Source organism: Penicillium expansum (assembly GCF_000769745.1).
Source record: "Penicillium expansum strain MD-8 chromosome Unknown contig312, whole genome shotgun sequence".
NCBI lineage: Eukaryota > Fungi > Ascomycota > Eurotiomycetes > Eurotiales > Aspergillaceae > Penicillium > Penicillium expansum.
Genome location: NW_015971265.1, coordinates 52,224 through 70,207, shown reverse-complemented (window position 1 = coordinate 70,207; position 17,984 = coordinate 52,224). Strand labels below are relative to the sequence as shown.

General features: G+C 47.5%; 7 protein-coding genes across 7 annotated transcripts; 2 read left to right on the top strand and 5 right to left on the bottom strand.

Annotated features, from left to right (window-relative positions):
- Positions 1–142: 142 nt before the first annotated feature.
- Positions 143–1,081, bottom strand: PEX2_091290 (Mic19 family protein; the record flags this gene model as incomplete). Its single annotated transcript, XM_016746399.1, has 3 exons — positions 143–685; positions 756–813; positions 1,023–1,081. The coding sequence occupies 3 exons, from the start codon at positions 1,079–1,081 to the stop codon at positions 143–145; spliced, it is 660 nt and encodes a 219-aa protein (XP_016600115.1).
- Positions 1,082–2,079: 998 nt separating this feature from the next.
- On the bottom strand, positions 2,080–2,232 carry PEX2_091280 (uncharacterized protein; the record flags this gene model as incomplete). Its single annotated transcript, XM_016746398.1, has 1 exon — positions 2,080–2,232. One exon carries the CDS (start codon positions 2,230–2,232, stop codon positions 2,080–2,082), a length of 153 nt encoding a protein of 50 aa, XP_016600114.1.
- Positions 2,233–2,662: 430 nt separating this feature from the next.
- PEX2_091270 (uncharacterized protein) lies at positions 2,663–3,797 on the bottom strand (the record flags this gene model as incomplete). The annotated part of the gene is made up of 3 exons (XM_016746397.1): positions 2,663–3,287; positions 3,356–3,451; positions 3,517–3,797. The coding sequence occupies 3 exons, from the start codon at positions 3,795–3,797 to the stop codon at positions 2,663–2,665; spliced, it is 1,002 nt and encodes a 333-aa protein (XP_016600113.1).
- Positions 3,798–6,603: 2,806 nt separating this feature from the next.
- On the top strand, positions 6,604–8,146 carry glkA (glucokinase glkA; the record flags this gene model as incomplete). Its single annotated transcript, XM_016746396.1, has 2 exons — positions 6,604–6,786; positions 6,842–8,146. 2 exons carry the CDS (start codon positions 6,604–6,606, stop codon positions 8,144–8,146), a joined length of 1,488 nt encoding a protein of 495 aa, XP_016600112.1.
- A 636-nt stretch (positions 8,147–8,782) lies between these two features.
- On the bottom strand, positions 8,783–9,946 carry PEX2_091250 (Aldo/keto reductase; the record flags this gene model as incomplete). The annotated part of the gene is made up of 1 exon (XM_016746395.1): positions 8,783–9,946. One exon carries the CDS (start codon positions 9,944–9,946, stop codon positions 8,783–8,785), a length of 1,164 nt encoding a protein of 387 aa, XP_016600111.1.
- A 1,770-nt stretch (positions 9,947–11,716) lies between these two features.
- PEX2_091240 (MDR family MFS transporter) lies at positions 11,717–13,775 on the top strand (the record flags this gene model as incomplete). The annotated part of the gene is made up of 4 exons (XM_016746394.1): positions 11,717–12,148; positions 12,204–12,583; positions 12,633–13,059; positions 13,128–13,775. The coding sequence occupies 4 exons, from the start codon at positions 11,717–11,719 to the stop codon at positions 13,773–13,775; spliced, it is 1,887 nt and encodes a 628-aa protein (XP_016600110.1).
- A 397-nt stretch (positions 13,776–14,172) lies between these two features.
- PEX2_091230 (Cytochrome P450) lies at positions 14,173–17,362 on the bottom strand (the record flags this gene model as incomplete). The annotated part of the gene is made up of 7 exons (XM_016746393.1): positions 14,173–14,429; positions 14,666–14,786; positions 14,844–15,260; positions 15,315–15,377; positions 15,671–16,537; positions 16,595–17,206; positions 17,285–17,362. 7 exons carry the CDS (start codon positions 17,360–17,362, stop codon positions 14,173–14,175), a joined length of 2,415 nt encoding a protein of 804 aa, XP_016600109.1.
- Between the last annotated feature and the right edge of the window lie 622 nt (positions 17,363–17,984).

Here is a 17,984-nt window from a genome sequence, read left to right as displayed (position 1 = left end):
TCTATCCTATTCAGATGAAAACAGATGGAACAAAGAAAAATGCACTTTCTATACATACAGTACAGCAGCTCCCAGCCCAAAATCAGGTCCCATAAAACGTAGAGACTTTACATCAAGCCGCTGTATTCCCGAACCAACCAATCTAACCCACAATGCGATCCACGAAAGCAGCCTCCATGCGTGCAACCTCACGCTTGAAAGCATCAACCTCCTCCCAGCAGTTCAATGGCCGGCGATCGTTCAACTGCAGGCAGCTAGTAACATCCGAGCGGGCCTTGGCAACTCCATCATCGAGCTCCACGAGCTTCCTCCGCCCATCGAGCTTACTCCGCAGCTGCTCGATCTCGGCAGCTACAGAGCTACGGGAGATATCGCGCTTAACGGGCTGTGCAGCGGCAGCGGTTTCCTGCGGCGCGGCGACTGTAGGCACGGGGTCGTGGTGGCGGCCGGCGAAGGGAATCCGCGGTGCGTCCAGGTTCAGTGAGCCGGCTGGGTAGCCCGAGGTGGAGGGGGCGAGGGGCGCAGTCGCTGCTGTGACGGGCAGAGAGGTGGTGTCTTTGGACTCGGAGATGCGCTTCTCGATCTCGCTGAGGGTTTGCTGCTCGCGTTCGCGGAGGCGTTGCAGTTCCTGCGCGACGCGGTGTTGGATCTCCAATTCCAGGGCTTTGGCGCGGGTGGAGTCGGTCTATTTCATTGGTCGATTGTGAGCTTCTTGAATTGAGCTGAGGATTTTCTTATAGCGGTGTTGTGCTCACCTCTGAGGTCGATTGGAGTGCATCGACTAGGTTGGAGGAGAATTGAACGGGAGAGTTGCTGTGCATGGTTAGGTTAGCGTCGGCTGTATAATAGTTTTGGTGAGCTCCGCGGCGTCGCGAATTATGATGGCATCTTGAGAACTGCTTTAGATCTGTAGGAACCGTCTGCCCTTATCAATTGGCGCCAATTGGAAGGTAGTTCCTGTTCTCTCCGCCGTCAAGCACGAAATGCCGCGGAAGCTGAAATCGAGGTCGGAGAGCAAATACCTGGAGAACACATGTTGTGAGCCAGCCGAAGCCTCAGGCTTAGAGTTTCCAGCACCCATTTTTCGGCAAAAAGGACGAGTCCTGTTAAGATAGAAAGACAGTGATGGTTCGAGATGCCCGCTCACAACCCGTTCAGTTCGGAGGATGTTGGAGGTCACGTGAGTCCGTGTTAGTCATCCTCGGCCCGGGGCGCCAGTTGCCGGCTGGTCTCAACATGCAACCTGACGGTCAACTACTACAGTGTACATTGATATGATATTTTAGCGATATCATGGCTTTATTTCACAGCAATAGACTGAATTGTGGACAGTGAAGGGCTCAGCGCCAACAGCTGCAAATGCCAAAGGTTTTCAAACAATATGACGTATTGAAAACAGAAACATGACGGAACCAAACAGGAAGGACTTGAAAAGTGTCTCCGTCTAGGCTTGTCAATTCTTCAATTAATGTCTTCTAGCAAATGCATGACTAAAAGGTTATGATAGCCATGATTTCCACGCCGACGCTTATGTTACGGTAAACAAAACGCTGTATTCTTGGTCTCTGCAGAGTCTATTGCTGTACAGCCATTTGAGTAATATGTTCTGGCACTTTCAGTAGGAAAGGTAGGTTCATATGTATCACATGAGACAGGAGAGTCATTGTACAGAACAATGTGCCGTTTAAACAAAGAATAAGATTGACTACCACGCTAGTTGTGCCTAGTCTCCGCGTAAGCAAGGTAGCGACCATGGCTATCACCTGAAGCCTGAGGTACATATGTTCAAATGCTATACATGGAAAATCCATTTTGCACTTATTAGTCGTTTTCTCCGCCAATAAGGGGGACAACTGAAAGGAATATCGGGGAGGACATCTTAAAAGATTTGTATAAAGACTGCCAAAAAATACGTCTCAAGGCTACAAACGTGGCCGACTATTCTTGTATGTTTGTATGTACTCAAGTTCTATCAATCTGAAAACTTGATAACATAATTTGTACTTAATGAATAGCACAAAATTGGGGTTCACAGGTGCAAAATGTCAGCATTCCAGGGCAACTTTTGGGATAAACCAATCAAACTTCCCTGGATGTGATATATAGTGGGAATTTGGATTTCGAAAAGCAGGTCGTTCTTACGTATAGTTCCAAGGTTGAGGACAGGAAAAGGCATAACCATGGAACTACTCCGTATGTACCTAATCTTTCCCTTTCCGTTTTAGTGCTCATCCCTTGCCGCTTTTTGATCACTAAGTAAAACCGAGCACGTCCCTGGGCCTGGCTTGATCACGTGCCATTACATAATCAATGTGCTCTGCTACTCCCCAATTTCTGTATTAGCCGTCTTAGTAGTCGTTTTTTTTTAAGTATTATTAGTAGAGCTTGACAAGTCCGGCCGATTTGGTCCCGCCATAATAAACCATTCTGCAATTTACTACAAGCCGAGGCTCTAGTGTGTCCTGGCACCAGGGTTTGAGAATCAATCGAAGAGTGCAGATGGTGACACCGATTTCCGGAAGTGCTATACTGAAAATCCAAAATTGATAGCAACAACAAAATGTATCTATAACTCAACGCCTCGGATTGACAGAGTCCCTTTTTCCAACCAAGTCATATCGGCAAGACACAATCATCCAATATGTCCCAGCGCTCGTCAAGATTACCGCCGTACATGTTGATTGTGGACCGCTTGAGCTGCCGCGTGGGCATACATAGACTCTTCATATGTTAGGCGGTCAGTATTTTGATGATAACGGCCATGTTCAGCATCCCCAGTCATATGGTATGTCTCTTGCTCACGAGCATCGGTGACAGCATTTGACACAGACTTTGGCGTAATCACACCCAGGATTGTGTAAATCAAGACAACGACAAACTCCTCGAATGTCGCCATGACCAATTGGATTTCAGGGTCACCAGAGATCAATGAAAATTGGGGATTGTTTCCAAAATCACAAATCAGACTGTAGAGAATGCGAACCGCGATAAAAGGTAATGCCAGGAGCACACATAAGAAGATGCGCTTTTGACTAGATACCATAACGCTGATATCCCGAGTCGTGATAATCCATAGTATACAGGTCGCAATATAAATGATCAGGAAGATGATGATTGCAACACAGGTTTGGGTCTTGCCACTAGTGTGATTTGAGACAGTTGACGAGGTTTGGTTAGTTCCGCCGCTGATAGAGAGAATCAGGGCGATAAGCGCAGGAAGATGTAGGAGCTGAATAAGTTTGCTACGCCTCGATATAGCTGTAGCCCTTTGGGAATATATTCCAATGCTAGAGGAGGTAGAATAGGTAAGTCTAGGCTCGGTCTTTACCAATTATTTAACAACAATGCTACTCACAGTTTACCACCAACACCAGAAGATGATAATCCTTGTAAAATGGTATTACGCTTAGACTCTGGGCTTGACGGCATATGTTGTGATGTCTCGTCAAAACTATCGGCTAGTCAGTATCATTCATAGGCTTGTCTGCCAGTGTATCAGATAAGGGTAGAACTAACACTCGTTTTAGCAGACCTAATGTTGATAGAAGAAGTGGGGATAATCCGACAGACTGTATAATTATAGCCCATTCTTTATAAGTTGAATTATTTGCGTTTCTCGTGCTCAAGGTCTCCATAACGGCTCCACCAACTCGAATTGCTGAGAATATACACAAGTATATCCAGCCGAGTTGCTTGTGAAAGCCATGGCGTAGGACAACCAAGATGGTGACCAAAGCCGTTGGGATGTAGATGATCAGCTCTGCAATAGCAATGTGCTCTAAAGTGACGATAGCCATGACTCGTCTCCAAGATTTGAGGGTGTGTTAATGAAAGAAGAGGATAATGTAGAGTAAGATATCGAAGAAAGATCTAATTCTGCTCATTTACGTTCGACGAGAATACGCTTTATATATGCTTCTAACGCTTGGGTCCATTCATTAAAAAAATTTGAAATTTTCCAACCCGACTCCTCAGCACAAGAACCGACTGAGCCCACTTCGACGCGTGTGTTAGGCTCAAGTAGGGGGAGCTGCCAGGTGCCACCGCTCTTTAAGACACTTATTTCAGGAGACAATTGCCAGTTGATGAGAGCTTATTGGCGCGCAACTGTTTAGTGAGCAGCGGCAGAAGTGGCGGACAAACGCCGCGTTGGGACATGCAGTCCACGGTGTTCTCAGCCCTATGGGGCCAAAACAAGCTTTATATCCGTCTGAGTCCACCGGCATTTGTTTCTACGTGTCTGCCTAGAGCCAGTTTATTATCTTTTTCTTTTCTTCATACTGGTCTTCCCGCCAGCAGCGAGCACGATACGGTATGACGGGAGACAACGATGGTGAGGACTTGGTATCGCAGCCATCTTGCCTCAGGCATCTTCATCCAAAAGTCCCGGCTCGTGCATTGTATGAACCGTTCGTATTCGGGAAGTCTTAGACATCGTTTCTGGGCTTTTGTATGCTCTCTGATGGATTCAATGTAGGAAATAATATAAGGAGCAACACTAAAGAATGTTGTGTGTGCGAATTTGCCCTAGCTAGCAAAAGCAAAATAGCCAGACCTCGGAATCCGGCACCTAGGTGGTTCTGACCCATTGCCGAATTTTAGGCCGAGGTATGACGGCTATTCTATAACGTTGACCCACACAGCTGCATCCGCTTTAGAGAGATGTCATCACCATTTTAGCCAAACCAAGGGGAGAATTGGATGCGTGTATAGCCATCAATCGTTGTTAGCTGAAACCCAACCTCAACAATCAACTTGTTCGTATGATCATAGGATGTTCACCGGAATAAAAGCTCTCCGCGACTCGGCTCCAACCCCTGCGATCGTAAGGCTTAATGTACTCTTTATTATTGGAGAAATTTGCGGCGGACCTAGACGGGGACGAAGCTTATCTTGGCCCCACCCTTTGAGCCCTGTATGAAGAAAAGAAAAAGAGAATAAATAGGCTCTAGGCAGACACGGAAAAACAGAAGAAAATGCCAGTGGACCCTCTAGATAGGGACGAAGCTTATCTTAGCTCTACCCTTTAGGCCCCATATGACGAAAAGAAAAAGAGAATAAATACGCTCTAGGCAGATACGGAAAAATAAGAGAACATGCTGGTAGACCTTGCCAACTCCCACCATTGGGTCCTATGGGAGTGCTAAGAGATGGGAGTGAGGTGCCTAGTCCGGTCCTATAAGACTTTAAAGGGCCTCCTATAGGACTGTAACTACGACAAATTTAGAGAAAAACACGACCTATATAAGTTATAAAGAAATGCCTTATATTAATCGGTACTTAGCTTATAGTAAGAACTAGCATTTGATGATTTATTCCGGATTTATTTTTTATTAATATATAGCATAATTCTAGTATTATATAGTTTACCATATATTACATATCTAAGGATCCCTTGGATAGTACCGGTAAAATATATATAGCTCTTCTTCACACCATAGTATATATGTGTCTTGCATATTCCAAGGTTACAAATAGTACTATTATGCTAATAACTGAGTAATCACTGATTACTAACCAGCAAGTATCCCCGGGCCACTAAGTACTCATTCTGCACGTGACTGAACTGAGCATGATCACTGATCTGAGCCCGTGCTGACATCTAGCCTGAGCCTAAGCACACTCATAAAAGCGGCGGCAGCTGAAATAGAAAAGCCCCACCCGCCAGGGAAAATCCGGTATATATTGTGGCATTTGTATTAATAAGAGAAAAGCCACATGTCTCATCATCTCCATGGGGTTTCAGACATCCACACTCGGGATTCCGTGCATTCGGGCTATTTGACCATCGGGATGGGGCCGATCTATCCCGTCTCTGTGATGTACAGCATTTACAGCATGTGCAGCATGTGTATACATATGTTGTACATTTGCGTATTAGTGCCACATAAATATCAATGTTTTCAAATCACACAAATCAGCACATGCAGGAATACACATGTCTCAATAATGCGGGAAATAACCATTACCCCCCGATGTGGCATTTGCATATTCCCGTCCCCTGCCCCGGTATTAACCTGTGTCGCTCACCGGTGAAGTCGGGGGAAATATGCAGCTAGAAAGAAATGACCAATAATAATTTTCCCCCACAACTGCCTAAATCTACCAAAATTAAATGTCTGTGTTCATAACGTCATTGAAAAAAAAAAAGAAATTCCATACGAATGCCCAGGAATGTAGAGGCTGCTTTCGGCCATAGGTAGGATCATACTATATGACAATAACAATGTTTATTGATTCGTCTATAGTTCAAAGAATGAAATTGAAAGCGTACAATTTTATAGATAAAAACAAAGTAATATTTCTCTCCGGCGAACCCGGCAATCCCCTGATACTCTAGGAGTACATTGAGGATACATCATTAACAGTGGGCTTTGCTACGCTGGGAAATGTACTGCCAAGGTACCGGAACTGACCTCATGGTTCCCGCCGTCATCCCACCTTGATGTCCTGTGTTTCGTGCCTTTCTTATTTCTTTGCACTTCTCCCGCTTTTTTTTCTCTTCTTAACTTCTTCCTCTCACCCTACTAATTTCCATTCTTTTCTCTATTAGCTGGTATCTCAACCTTTACTCAACCGGCTATTCTCATTTCTTGTTACACAATGTCTTCTTCACTATTGGATCAGGCCACGCGCATTGCGCGTGACTTTGACTACCCCGCCGAGAAAGTGCAGCGCGGGGTTGCCGAGTACATCAAGCAGTCCAACGAGGGCTTGACCAAAGAGGGCACCACCTTGAGCCAAATTCCTACCTTCGTGACTGCAGTGCCAAATGGCACAGAAAAGGTATGAAGGCAGACTATTTACAACGGGAGTTGCGTGCTGATTCTCCTTGTTATAGGGCCTTTACTTGGCTGTTGATCTCGGTGGCACAAACTTCCGTGTGTGCTCGGTCCTCCTGCACGGCGATACTACCTTTTCCCTCACCCAATCCAAGATCTTAATTCCGCGGGAATTGATGGCCTCCGGCACATCGAAGGATCTCTTCTCGTTCTTGGCCCGTCAAATCGAAGCATTCCTTCGCATTCACCACAATGAACACTTCGAGGCCCACCAGCTCCGTCGACGGGAGGATAACAACGAAGAAGACTTGTTCGATTTGGGCTTTACCTTCAGTTTCCCCGTACGCCAGTGCGGTATCAACCGCGGAACACTGATCCGTTGGACCAAGGGCTTTAACATTCCCGATGCGGTTGGCCACGATGTTTGCGCGCTTCTTCAGTCTGCCATTGATGAGTTGAACCTGCCAGTGCGCGTGGCTGCACTAGTTAACGATACTGTCGGTACTCTTATGGCCCGCTCATACACCTCGCCAGGCAAGACTGGCACTTTCCTCGGTGCCATTTTCGGAACTGGTACCAACGGTGCCTACGTGGAAAAGACCAAGAACATCACCAAGCTCCAGCACATGAAGGATGCCCACTTTGATGACTCAACAAGTGAGATGATTATCAACGCTGAGTGGGGTAGCTTCGATAACCACATGAGCGTGCTCCCTACCACGGTGTTCGATGATGAGCTCGATGCCGACAGCAACAACCCCGGTGTGCAGATGTTTGAGAAGCGTGTTTCGGGCATGTTCTTGGGCGAAATTCTGCGCCGTGCGCTCTTGTCTCTACACCGCAACACCGACCTGGGATTGTTCAAGGCTAACAAGAACTCTAAGGTTGTTCTTCCTGAAGGTTCTATGCTCTTCCGTCAATGGGGTCTTGACACCAGCATGCTGAGTTCAGTCGAGGCTGACAGCAGCAAGGACTTGGTGGATGTGAAGACCGCATTGAAGGATCATCTCGAGATTGAGAACCCCAGCTTCGAAGAATGCCAGGCTGTGAAAATCATAGTTCACGCCATTGGAAAACGTGCCGCTCGCCTGAGCGCTGTTCCGTTGGCTGCCATTCTTGTGCACACCAACAAGCTTGAAACCGATGATATCATTGATATCGGTGTTGATGGCAGTCTCGTTGAATTCTATCCCAATTTTGAAGGGCATATGCGTGAGGCCTTGCGCGAAGTTCCCGAAGTCGGAGTTGCAGGCGACAAGAAGATCCGCATTGGCATTTCCAAGGATGGCAGCGGTGTTGGCGCAGCTCTGATTGCCCTCGTCGCTAACAAGGACAATGACCTCGAAGTTCCTCGCGAGAAGTAAATGACCTAAACTATCCTATGATTGCATTCATTTGTGTCTTTTATTGGTCGGAGCTCTTCATTTTCATGGCCTTTACAGCGACCATTCTCTCCTCTATCCCCAGCGAAATGAAAGTTGGTTTGGTCGACCTCCCCGATGTTACTCGATACCTCAGACCTGCCACAATCGGTTACCCCCCGAAAACAAATACCCAACCCGATTCTCTCATATTTTGCTCCCCCAAACCCATGGCAACACTATCAGCTGAAATCAGGATTTTTATCTTGATGGTCAACTTGCCAACCCGCAGGAGTTTCCTACCTGCGGGTGCGGAAATCTGCAATTATCATGCCCCATACTTTATCTACTTCCCATAACGATATCACTATATTGGGGGCTGGATTTTTCAGCATGGAGATGCAGAGACGTCTTCCTTCGATGGCTTCCCGACGTGGAACGGCATGCGATAACAGTACATTGCATTGAACTAGCTTCTACACCCATTATCATCTTCATTTCTTGTCTATTTCTTATTTTACAATTCCATTGCTTCTTACTGAATTTCTCCCGGTAGATGTACCCAAAAGTGGATCAAATAGAAAAATATCTACAAAAGTCCTGCTGACATTATGAACTTCTGAAACAGATCAAAATCTCTTATTTACCAGGCTCGTACCCAATAGCCCGAGACGCCTGTACATAATCGATACGACCAGCCATGCCTGTCAGGAAGCCTTGTTGACCACCATTGAGACTCGGATCAACCCCAATGAAGTTACCAGGGAACCCAATATCAAAAGTAGTTGCCGCCTCCAAAAACTCAATCTGCTTATCCGTAAGCCGAATCGACAAGGCCTTGATATTATCATGGAGATGCTCAATCTTGCGACCTCCGACAAGCGGGAACACATTCGGCGCCTTGGAGAGCACATAAGCCAAAGCGATAGTAGTAACCGACTCGATCCCCTGCTCGACAGCAACAGTAGCCAACGCCTCGGAGATACGCGCCTCTTCTTCCGTCTGCCCAGCACCCATCATATTGCGCAGACCCTCACCCGCCTTCTTCCGCTCCTCGATCTGCTTAGCGGTCTGGAAATGCCCACTACCGAGCACATCCCACGGCGCAAGCGCCATCCCGAAATGCCGCGCCATGGGCAGGATATCGCGCTCGAAGTCGCGGCGCATCACGTTCCACCGTCCCTGGTAGATGGAGAAAGGTGTTTTGCCGTGCGCGCGCGCATATGTGTTCGCCGCGGCAACGACCCACGCGGGCGAATCCGAGATGCCGAGGTACATGACCTTGCCCTGCTCGACGAGCATGTGGAGGGAGTCCATGATTTCCTCGATGGAGGTGGTGTGATCCCACCAGTGGAGGTAGAGGACGTCGATGAAGTCGGTCTGGAGTTTGCGGAGAGAGTCCCGGACGCTGAGGATCATGCTGCGCTTGTGGTTTCCGCAGGCGTTGGGGGCGTTACCCTTTCCGACTGCGTGACTGCGGTAATCGGTTGTGAACTTGGTGGCTAGCACGATCCGATCGCGGTTGTTACGTGCGGCCATCCATTCTCCAAGCCAGGCCTCGGATTGCTCGTTCTGGTAGTTGTTTGCTGTGTCGATGAAGTTGCCACCGGCGGCAACGAAGGCGTCGAGAAGTGCGAAGGATTGCTCTTTGTTCATGCTGCCCATAGCTTCGTTCCAGGCGTCGCCGATGGACATTGCGCCGAGCTGAAGGGGGGACACGCGGACTCCTGCTGTTGAGGAGAGGACCCGGTACCGACCCAGAGGGGTGGCGGGCTCTGGAGCAGGTGCGAAGAGTTTATCCATTGTGTAGTAGATATAGTGTATTGTTCTTTGGTGAGCAGATTGATGGTGATGGAATGAAGTATTCTGGTCGGTTGAGGTGCCCTTTTATACTTGGACTTCTTCTTGCTTCCTTACAATGGAGCCCGGAGTTAACAAATCAGTGGAAACGGCTAGCTAGTTTCATCGGTCCACTTGACATATCTATGAACCTTATTGATCGGAATTAGAGCTCCATCACAGTTCTATCTCCGTTCTTAATATCTATATCTCCAACTATTACAGTCTTTTTACATATACACCAGACAAGTACTTGTAGACAATAATTGAGCTCTATGATGCTAATAGTGCATATTGTACTATGCCACATGTATAGGTGTAGTCTGCCGTGTATGGGCACATGTAACACAATCCCTCCCAGTGGGTAGGTAGATTTGTGTATTCCCTGAAGTATCTGGAAATGCCGGGTTCTGAATCAATATTCAATATGACTATGTTCGATATAATCTAAGAATGACAAGCTTGCTCTATTTCCGAGTACAAAGTCTACTAAGACAATAGTTTTAAGACAGCTGTATGTCCACTTATGGATATCATTGAGCACTAATCATGGGAGTGCTAGTATAGATCAGCTGAGACCATACTGCTGTGCTCAGGACATGCAATAGACATTGGAAATATGTTACCGTAGCTTTACGCTTGGCCCTGCGATTGGGAGAGGTACTTGAGATCCGCTTATTATTTTCATCGCCCTCATGAAGGTGATTACCAAAATTAATAGAACTATGGAGTATGAAGTATGAAGAATAGCAAATAAGGTAGAACGACAAGCTTAACCCCGATCTCCGAGTTGCTTCCGTGGATCCGCACCGCACTAATCCCCATCCCGTTAGAGCCCTGTCAGCTTCAGCTGTCGATCATTTCTTCTACTAAACTCCGATTTAGAATGGAACTCTTTATTCATTGGAGTAAACCCTTCATTCCTCTTTCCATTTCCGAATTATTCGGTCGGATTTCATGTTTTTCCATTTGCCCCTGTTTTATCAACAGCGGTGTACTCCGTACTCGTAATCCGTTGCAGCAGGAACAATGTTTCTCTTGGATACCCGAGCAAGGGGCGATGTACTATTCACATCCCCCTGATCGCTGATTGGCGAGCAACCACAACCGAAGTCTCGTGCTTGTGTTCATGCAAGAGTTGAATAATAGATCCCCCTAATCCTTGCGTTCTCCTGACTACAGCCCCGCTTAGGCAAACCGGACTCGACATTTCGCCCGCGTTCAAGCGCGAATTTTGACTCGGATGTCGGATGAGAAACAAATTTGTTGTTTTCTGACGACTCATGATGTTCGGGACTACTGCAACTATAACAGCAACTAATTATAGTTGCATAACCACATCGCCAATTTTCGCTATTGAAGAACTAATAGACTAGTTCGTTCCTTGAAAACTAGACCTCGCTGCCTAGCAAAAGAAAGAAAGAAAAATCTGCACAATATGCAGGTTGGTGGAGGATTTCATGTACCACATGGACTCCTAAAATGCGACCACAGGGTTCTGTGGAACCTGGATTGGCCCTTTTCTCCTTCCCAAGAAATCCATAGGCAAGGTTCTTGATGAGACCTGTACGAATAGGTTGTGTTTCTAATGTCAATCTTGGCTTATTTTTCCCTGTTTCCTCTTAAGTCCCTTTGTTTTCCTTTCCCTCTTTATTCGTCCTAACTTTCGTTAAATCTCATTACGGACTTTGCTTTTTTCCTTTTTAATACCGCTTGTTTTTTGTTTCGCTCATTATGGGCTTCCTCAACGCCTTCAAGGCCAAATCTCCCAAGGAGGCAGAAGTATCTGGAGACAAAACCGAGCACAACACCGATCACAAAAACGTGGCACCCAATGACGATACCCATACCCAATCTGGAGGTCAGACTTCGAAGCCGTCTAGTGAAAAAGAGAGTGCTCTAGTCGATGAGCCTTTGTTGAGAAATTTGTCTCCCCAAAATGACTCCGAGAAAGAACTTGCGATCCGTGACACGCCAACGCCCGTTCACAACGACTCCAATAGGGAGCTGGTCCCTAATGAACCATTCGACAAGCAGTCAACACAAGAAGAGAAAAAAGAGAACGGTGACACCGAAACGCCGGAGGACGAGGAAGAATATCCAAATGCATGGAAATTGACTTTGATCAGCATTGCTCTTTGTTTATGCGTGTTCTGCGTGGCATTGGTACGCATGAAAGGTTGATTTGTTTGATGATTTCAAGCTAACACTGATCCTCCAGGACAACACAATCATTGCCACAGCAATTCCCAAAATCACTGACCAATTCAACTCACTCGACGACGTCGGCTGGTACGGAAGTTCATATCTCCTGACAACATGCGCTGTGTCTCTGATGTTCGGCAAACTCTACACATTCTACTCGATCAAATGGATATATCTCATCGCTCTCTGTATTTTCGAGGTCGGTTCGCTCGTCTGTGCTGTCACTCCCAACTCGGTCGGACTCATCTGCGGTCGAGCCATCGCCGGACTTGGAGCAGCTGGTCTTTTCTCAGGCTCTATCCTCATCATCAGCAAGAGTGTGCCCCTGGTCAAGCGGCCCATGTATACGGGTCTTGTTGGCGCCATGTTTGGCATCGCTAATGTAGCTGGTCCTCTGTACGTTGCTTCTGTTTCTTGGTTGCCGGGTTATGCTAACTTCTGAAAGTATGGGAGGCGCATTCACCGACCACCTCACTTGGCGTTGGTGTTTCTATATTAACTTGCCTCTCGGCGGAGTGACTTTCCTCTTCGTGCTTTTCTTCTTCCAAAACCCAAAAGCCATTCTGAAGAAGAACACCTTGAAAGAACAGATCAAGGAGCTGGACCTGATCGGCTCCCTCTTTTTCCTGCCCGCTATCATCAGCTTGTTGCTCGCGATGCAGTGGGGTGGTACCAGATATGCGTGGGGCAGCGGACGGATCATCGGCCTATTTGTGGTCTTTGGTGTTCTCGGTCTCATGTTTATTGGTGTCGAGATCTGGGCCGGGGACCGCGCAACCGTACCGCCGCGCCTGATCAAGAACCGCAACATTTGGGGCTCGGCATGGTATGCCCTTTGTATTGGAGCTGCTTTCTTTGTCCTGACATTTTATGTGAGCCCTCTTTCCATTTCTTTATTTCCCGTTCCTACTTGGTCCAAGCAAAGCGCTAACACTCTTAGCTCCCTATCTGGTTCCAATCGATCAAGGGTGCAACCGCCTTGAGTTCCGGCATCATGAACCTGCCCACGATCCTCTCAGTTGTGGTTGTATCTATCCTGTCCGGTGGGCTAGTCACCGTCTTTGGATACTACACGCCCTTCATGATTGCCTCGTCCATGATCATGACCATCGGCGCAGGACTACTGACGACCTTAGAGACAGACTCGAACCACTCCAAGTGGATCGGATATCAAGCGCTCTTTGGTATCGGCTTGGGTCTTGGCATGCAGCAGCCCATGATCGTCGCTCAGACCGCCCTTAAGCCGGCAGACATCCCCAGTGGCACGGCTATCGTCATGTTCGCCCAGACTCTTGGTGGCGCTATCTTCGTCTCGGTCGGGCAGAACGTGTTCCAGAACCAGCTCGTCAAGAACTTGGCTCAGTATGCGCCTGACGAGGATGCTGCGAAGCTCATCTCTGCCGGTGCTACTATGCTCCGCACTGTTGTTAGTGGCGATGCCCTACACCGTGTTTTGATTGCCTGGAACGCTGCTGTCATGCAGACGTTCTACGTTTCTGTCGCCATGGGCGCATTGTCGCTCGTGGGACCAATCTTCGTTGAGTGGTTGTCTGTCAAGGGCAAGAAGATCGAGGTGACCCCTGTTTGAGGTTCAACTTCGGACTGAAGCAGCCTTTTCGTGCACATTCTTAATTTTCGCTCCCTTCCTTTGTTTCTGTTCTTCGTGGGATGGTCTACGGAATATTGTACTGGGCCATATGCCACCTTTCTATTGTTTATGATAATTACTGCGTATATTAATGTCCGATAAAAAGCCCAACCAATATCATTGCTATTTGTGATGGACTTCATGTTTTTAATGAATGTTCTTTTTTCTAGACTGAGATAGACCCGCGTTTCCATCTCACTTAAGAGGCCAATGCTGAAGGTGTCGAGTTCCAAGGTTCCTTCCGTGCTTATCATATAAAATCCAATCTAGAGAATTTCCCGACACGCTTGTTCCCGTTAGCGCATATCCATTTTGTTCCCGCCTCACTTTTAAATCGTCAGGGTTTGTGGGATGAATCGGACCACAGTGTCCCATGCTTGGACGAGGCTGATGTGTTGTTGTCGACTTCAGTTGCAAGGATACCCGGGCAGACATTGTTTACAATTAGTTCACCAAAATACACGGTGAGTATCAGATGTGAGATGAAGATGATGGCAACATCTAATTTGACATGATCCCTTGGTGCTGATTTGTTGCTGCTTCTGTGGCTCGTTGTCTTAGTATCATCAGAAGCACCCTTAGACATGAGGGTTTCTAGTAATCACCTTACTACAACGGATGGAGAATGATAGATAAAATAAATAGCGGAGTGTTCAAGAGAACGAACTTTTGACATTGGATCAGGTTTTATTTTATTTGCCCTTCATGGGAAAACCCATTTGACATATTAGTACTAATTTCTTTGACAATATAACGCTCAAGGAACACAAAACAAGCAGAATAAATGATACAAAACACCTAAACCCCAGCATATAAGCTCAAATACACACCCCAGATCACCCCACATGCACTTCCAAAGACCACTCGTCGATCTACAGGAATGACTGTGTACATTAAGACCGAAACAACAGGCCGATACTTCAGACGGGCACTCATGAGAGGCCGGAAATCCTACAGAAGTCAGCATCTGGGTAATTGACACTATAGTTCAACAGCAGAGTAACTTACCAAAACAACCAAATTCCACGACTTTGCCAGAGTCTCTCCCTTCAGCAGATTGATGAGAACCACGAATAGTACAAGATTTACAATCGAGGCAGCGGTCTGATCAAAGAAGAATTTCATGACGAAGCTGCGCAGCCCGGATGTCTGCGTTTGTGGAGCCCATCGGACATGCTTCTCTTTCTCCTTGTGGCTAGGGAGGGAATCATCCTGGCGAGATCTTGAAAAGAGGGAAAGCCATGAGCGCGGTGAGAAGATGGATTTCAGCGATCGAATACTGAATGCACTTGAGAGCTCAGAACGCGTAGGAAACCCTGGATAACGCGCTTCAAGGGCGCGTTGCCAATAGAAATTGGGAGCCACAATTAAGACGCCATAGCCCAGAAATTGGAGGAGAGCCGGTGTGTTTAGAGTGAATGGAGCCTGGCATTTTGTTAATTCCATCATGTTTTGAACATAGAACATAGTAGTTCTTACTTTGTTGTTGCGCTGATCAATCAGCTGCGCGAGGACGTTGGAGATGGCATTCAAAATGGTCGCCTGCACGAACGTCACAATCAGGGGCGAGGTCATAATGAATAAGCCCCTTCAATCAGATCCATGTAAATATCAATCTTCAAATGTACACAGATAAAATGGTCGAGAAAGGTTGCCAAGTGCGCAACCGTGTCCTGAGAAGTTGAGATGGTAGGGGGCGGATAAGGCTGCGAGATTAAGCGACACTTGGATGTTTCAACTTGTTTATTTTTAAATCTTCTGCATGACCGCTTTTTGAATGATACATATGTGAATTGCCTAAAAATAACCGAACTAAATTATCTTCGTCGGAATACAACATTCGGTCCATTCTTTGCGGAGGTAAAATGATCCGTCAGCGCCAGGTGCCCCGCGTCTTCGCCCTGACGATCCGCCAATGACATGTCAAAGAGGAACACCAGCCGCGCCAGTGTCAGCCGCATCTCCATAAAAGCCATGCTCTTGCCAATACATCCACGGGGTCCAATGCTAAACGGACAAAATGCGTGCCGTGCAGTCTCAATGCTCTCCTTGGTCGTCTGCCAGGACACTCCAGAGGCCGTGCAGGTGGCGTCCTCAATCCAGCGCTCCGGCATAAAGACCCCTGCTTCCCGGTAGTACCGCTCTTGGCGGTGGATGGAGTATGTTGGCGTGCCGCAGTCTGTGCCGGCGGGTAAGAAAACGCCGTCGACTACAGCGCCGCCTTCCATCACTTCGCGGGGAATGGCACCGGGCACGGCTGGGGCCAGACGCAACGCCTCGTCGATACATGCTTTGAGATACACCAGTTCGCCGAGATAGCTGCCGGTAATGATGTCTTCGACTTCGTTGAAGGCACCGCGAACCTCGGCGCACAGCTTGGCCAGTGCATCTGGTCTCCGAACTAGGTAGAAGAGTGTGGCCGCCAGTGTAGTCGAGGTTGTATCGCTGCCCGCAATCATGAGAACGTTTGACTCGCCCCAAAGCTCCGGCGTGCTGAGTCCATTTCCGGTCTCCGGGTCCTTCGCGTTCAACAGATAATAAAAGAAGTCCTTTTTAGCGTCCCGACCAATCTGGGTACGCTCCTTGGCGCGCTCGTTGGCTTCAACACGTGAGTTCATAATGAAGTTCCATCGGTCGCGCGTCAGCTTGCGGATGACTATCTGGTCCAGACCCCATGTGTCCAGAGGCATCCAAAGTCCACACTATGACAGAATCAGACAAAGTGTTCCTAATGGTGCGGGAAAAGAAGGAATGCTTACCACATAGTGCCTGTTCGCAGCACGATCCACCAACCCAACTTTATATCTCAGAGTCTCAGAAATAAGCATATCAAAGCTTTTCCCGAAGCAGAGCTCGCCCATGACATCGTACGAGAGATAACTAAACCAGTCACCCATGTTCTTGACATTGCCCTTCTGATCATGCGATTCGAAATCCCCATCATACCCAGCTAGTACGGCACACAGCTGACGCACATGGAGGAGCATCACATCCTCCATACCTTTGAGAGCGTTATCCGAGAAAGCCTGGCTAAGCACTCTTCTCTTGCGCCCATGCATGGTTTTATCAATAGCGTTGTGTGTATTATACACGCCCTTGATAGCAGGGAAAGCATTGTAGAATTTGGCCTTCTGAAGGTGTTTCCCATGCCCATAGATATCATGCAACCCACGGTCAGAGTTGACAGAGACGAAATTAGGCGCAACACGCACGTGTGTACCGTACTGACTGTGCAGCTTGTGCAACCAGAGATGGCGGTCGCCCTTCAGGCCATGGTAGAGCTGGACCCAGGGTGTAATAGATGCGAGGATGGGGCCGTTGATACGACGGAGCGGGTGAATGAATCGATTGTAGAGGGTGTAGGCGAGAGTCTGAAGTGTGTTAGATTATCCTACTTGTAGGATACGATATTTCTTAGAAGTGGGTGGTTGATAATGGGATATGCGTACCGCTACGGCTAATAGCCCTACCAAGCCTCCCAGAACCCTCTGTAGAGAAAAGGACTCCAGCACAGATTCAACGAGCATTTTGTGAGATGATCATGCAGAAATGACCTTGGATTGGCTCAATACGTTACTTATCAAATGTCCCAAACTTCCTTTATACTCCAGCTACCGTCGATATCCGCTCCCAACCGAAGCTCATGGTCAATGACGACGGATCCGTACTACGAAACAGGTCGGCTTTGCTGGGGGAACTGGAACCCCAATTAACAGTTGCTGGTTTCCACTATTCTGTACAGATAGGGATTGGTTTGACTCGGTTATAGGCGGTTGTTTTGGATGGCCCATGCATTGCAGTGCCGGTGATTGGTCATGCTTAAATCTCCACGCACTGTATCGACTTTATGGTATCCGCGGGGAAGCCTCCTCATGTCTGGTACTTTTGTGGGGAACGCGGGATTCCAGTGGGTTCTGCGGGCTAAGACGAAGAAGTGATCATTTCAATATGAAGCCTTGTGGTGGAAATTGTTGAAGTTCATTGTCGTTGCATCCATAGAGATACAACATAGATGGATGTATCTTTTCTATTTTTGGCAAAATGCCGTCATTCACTAATTCGGTCATACAGTAGCATCCCCTGCTAGCAGATATTCCTCTATCGATTCCACTGGCTCGGTCTCTCCTGGGAAGTCTGATAACATCACCG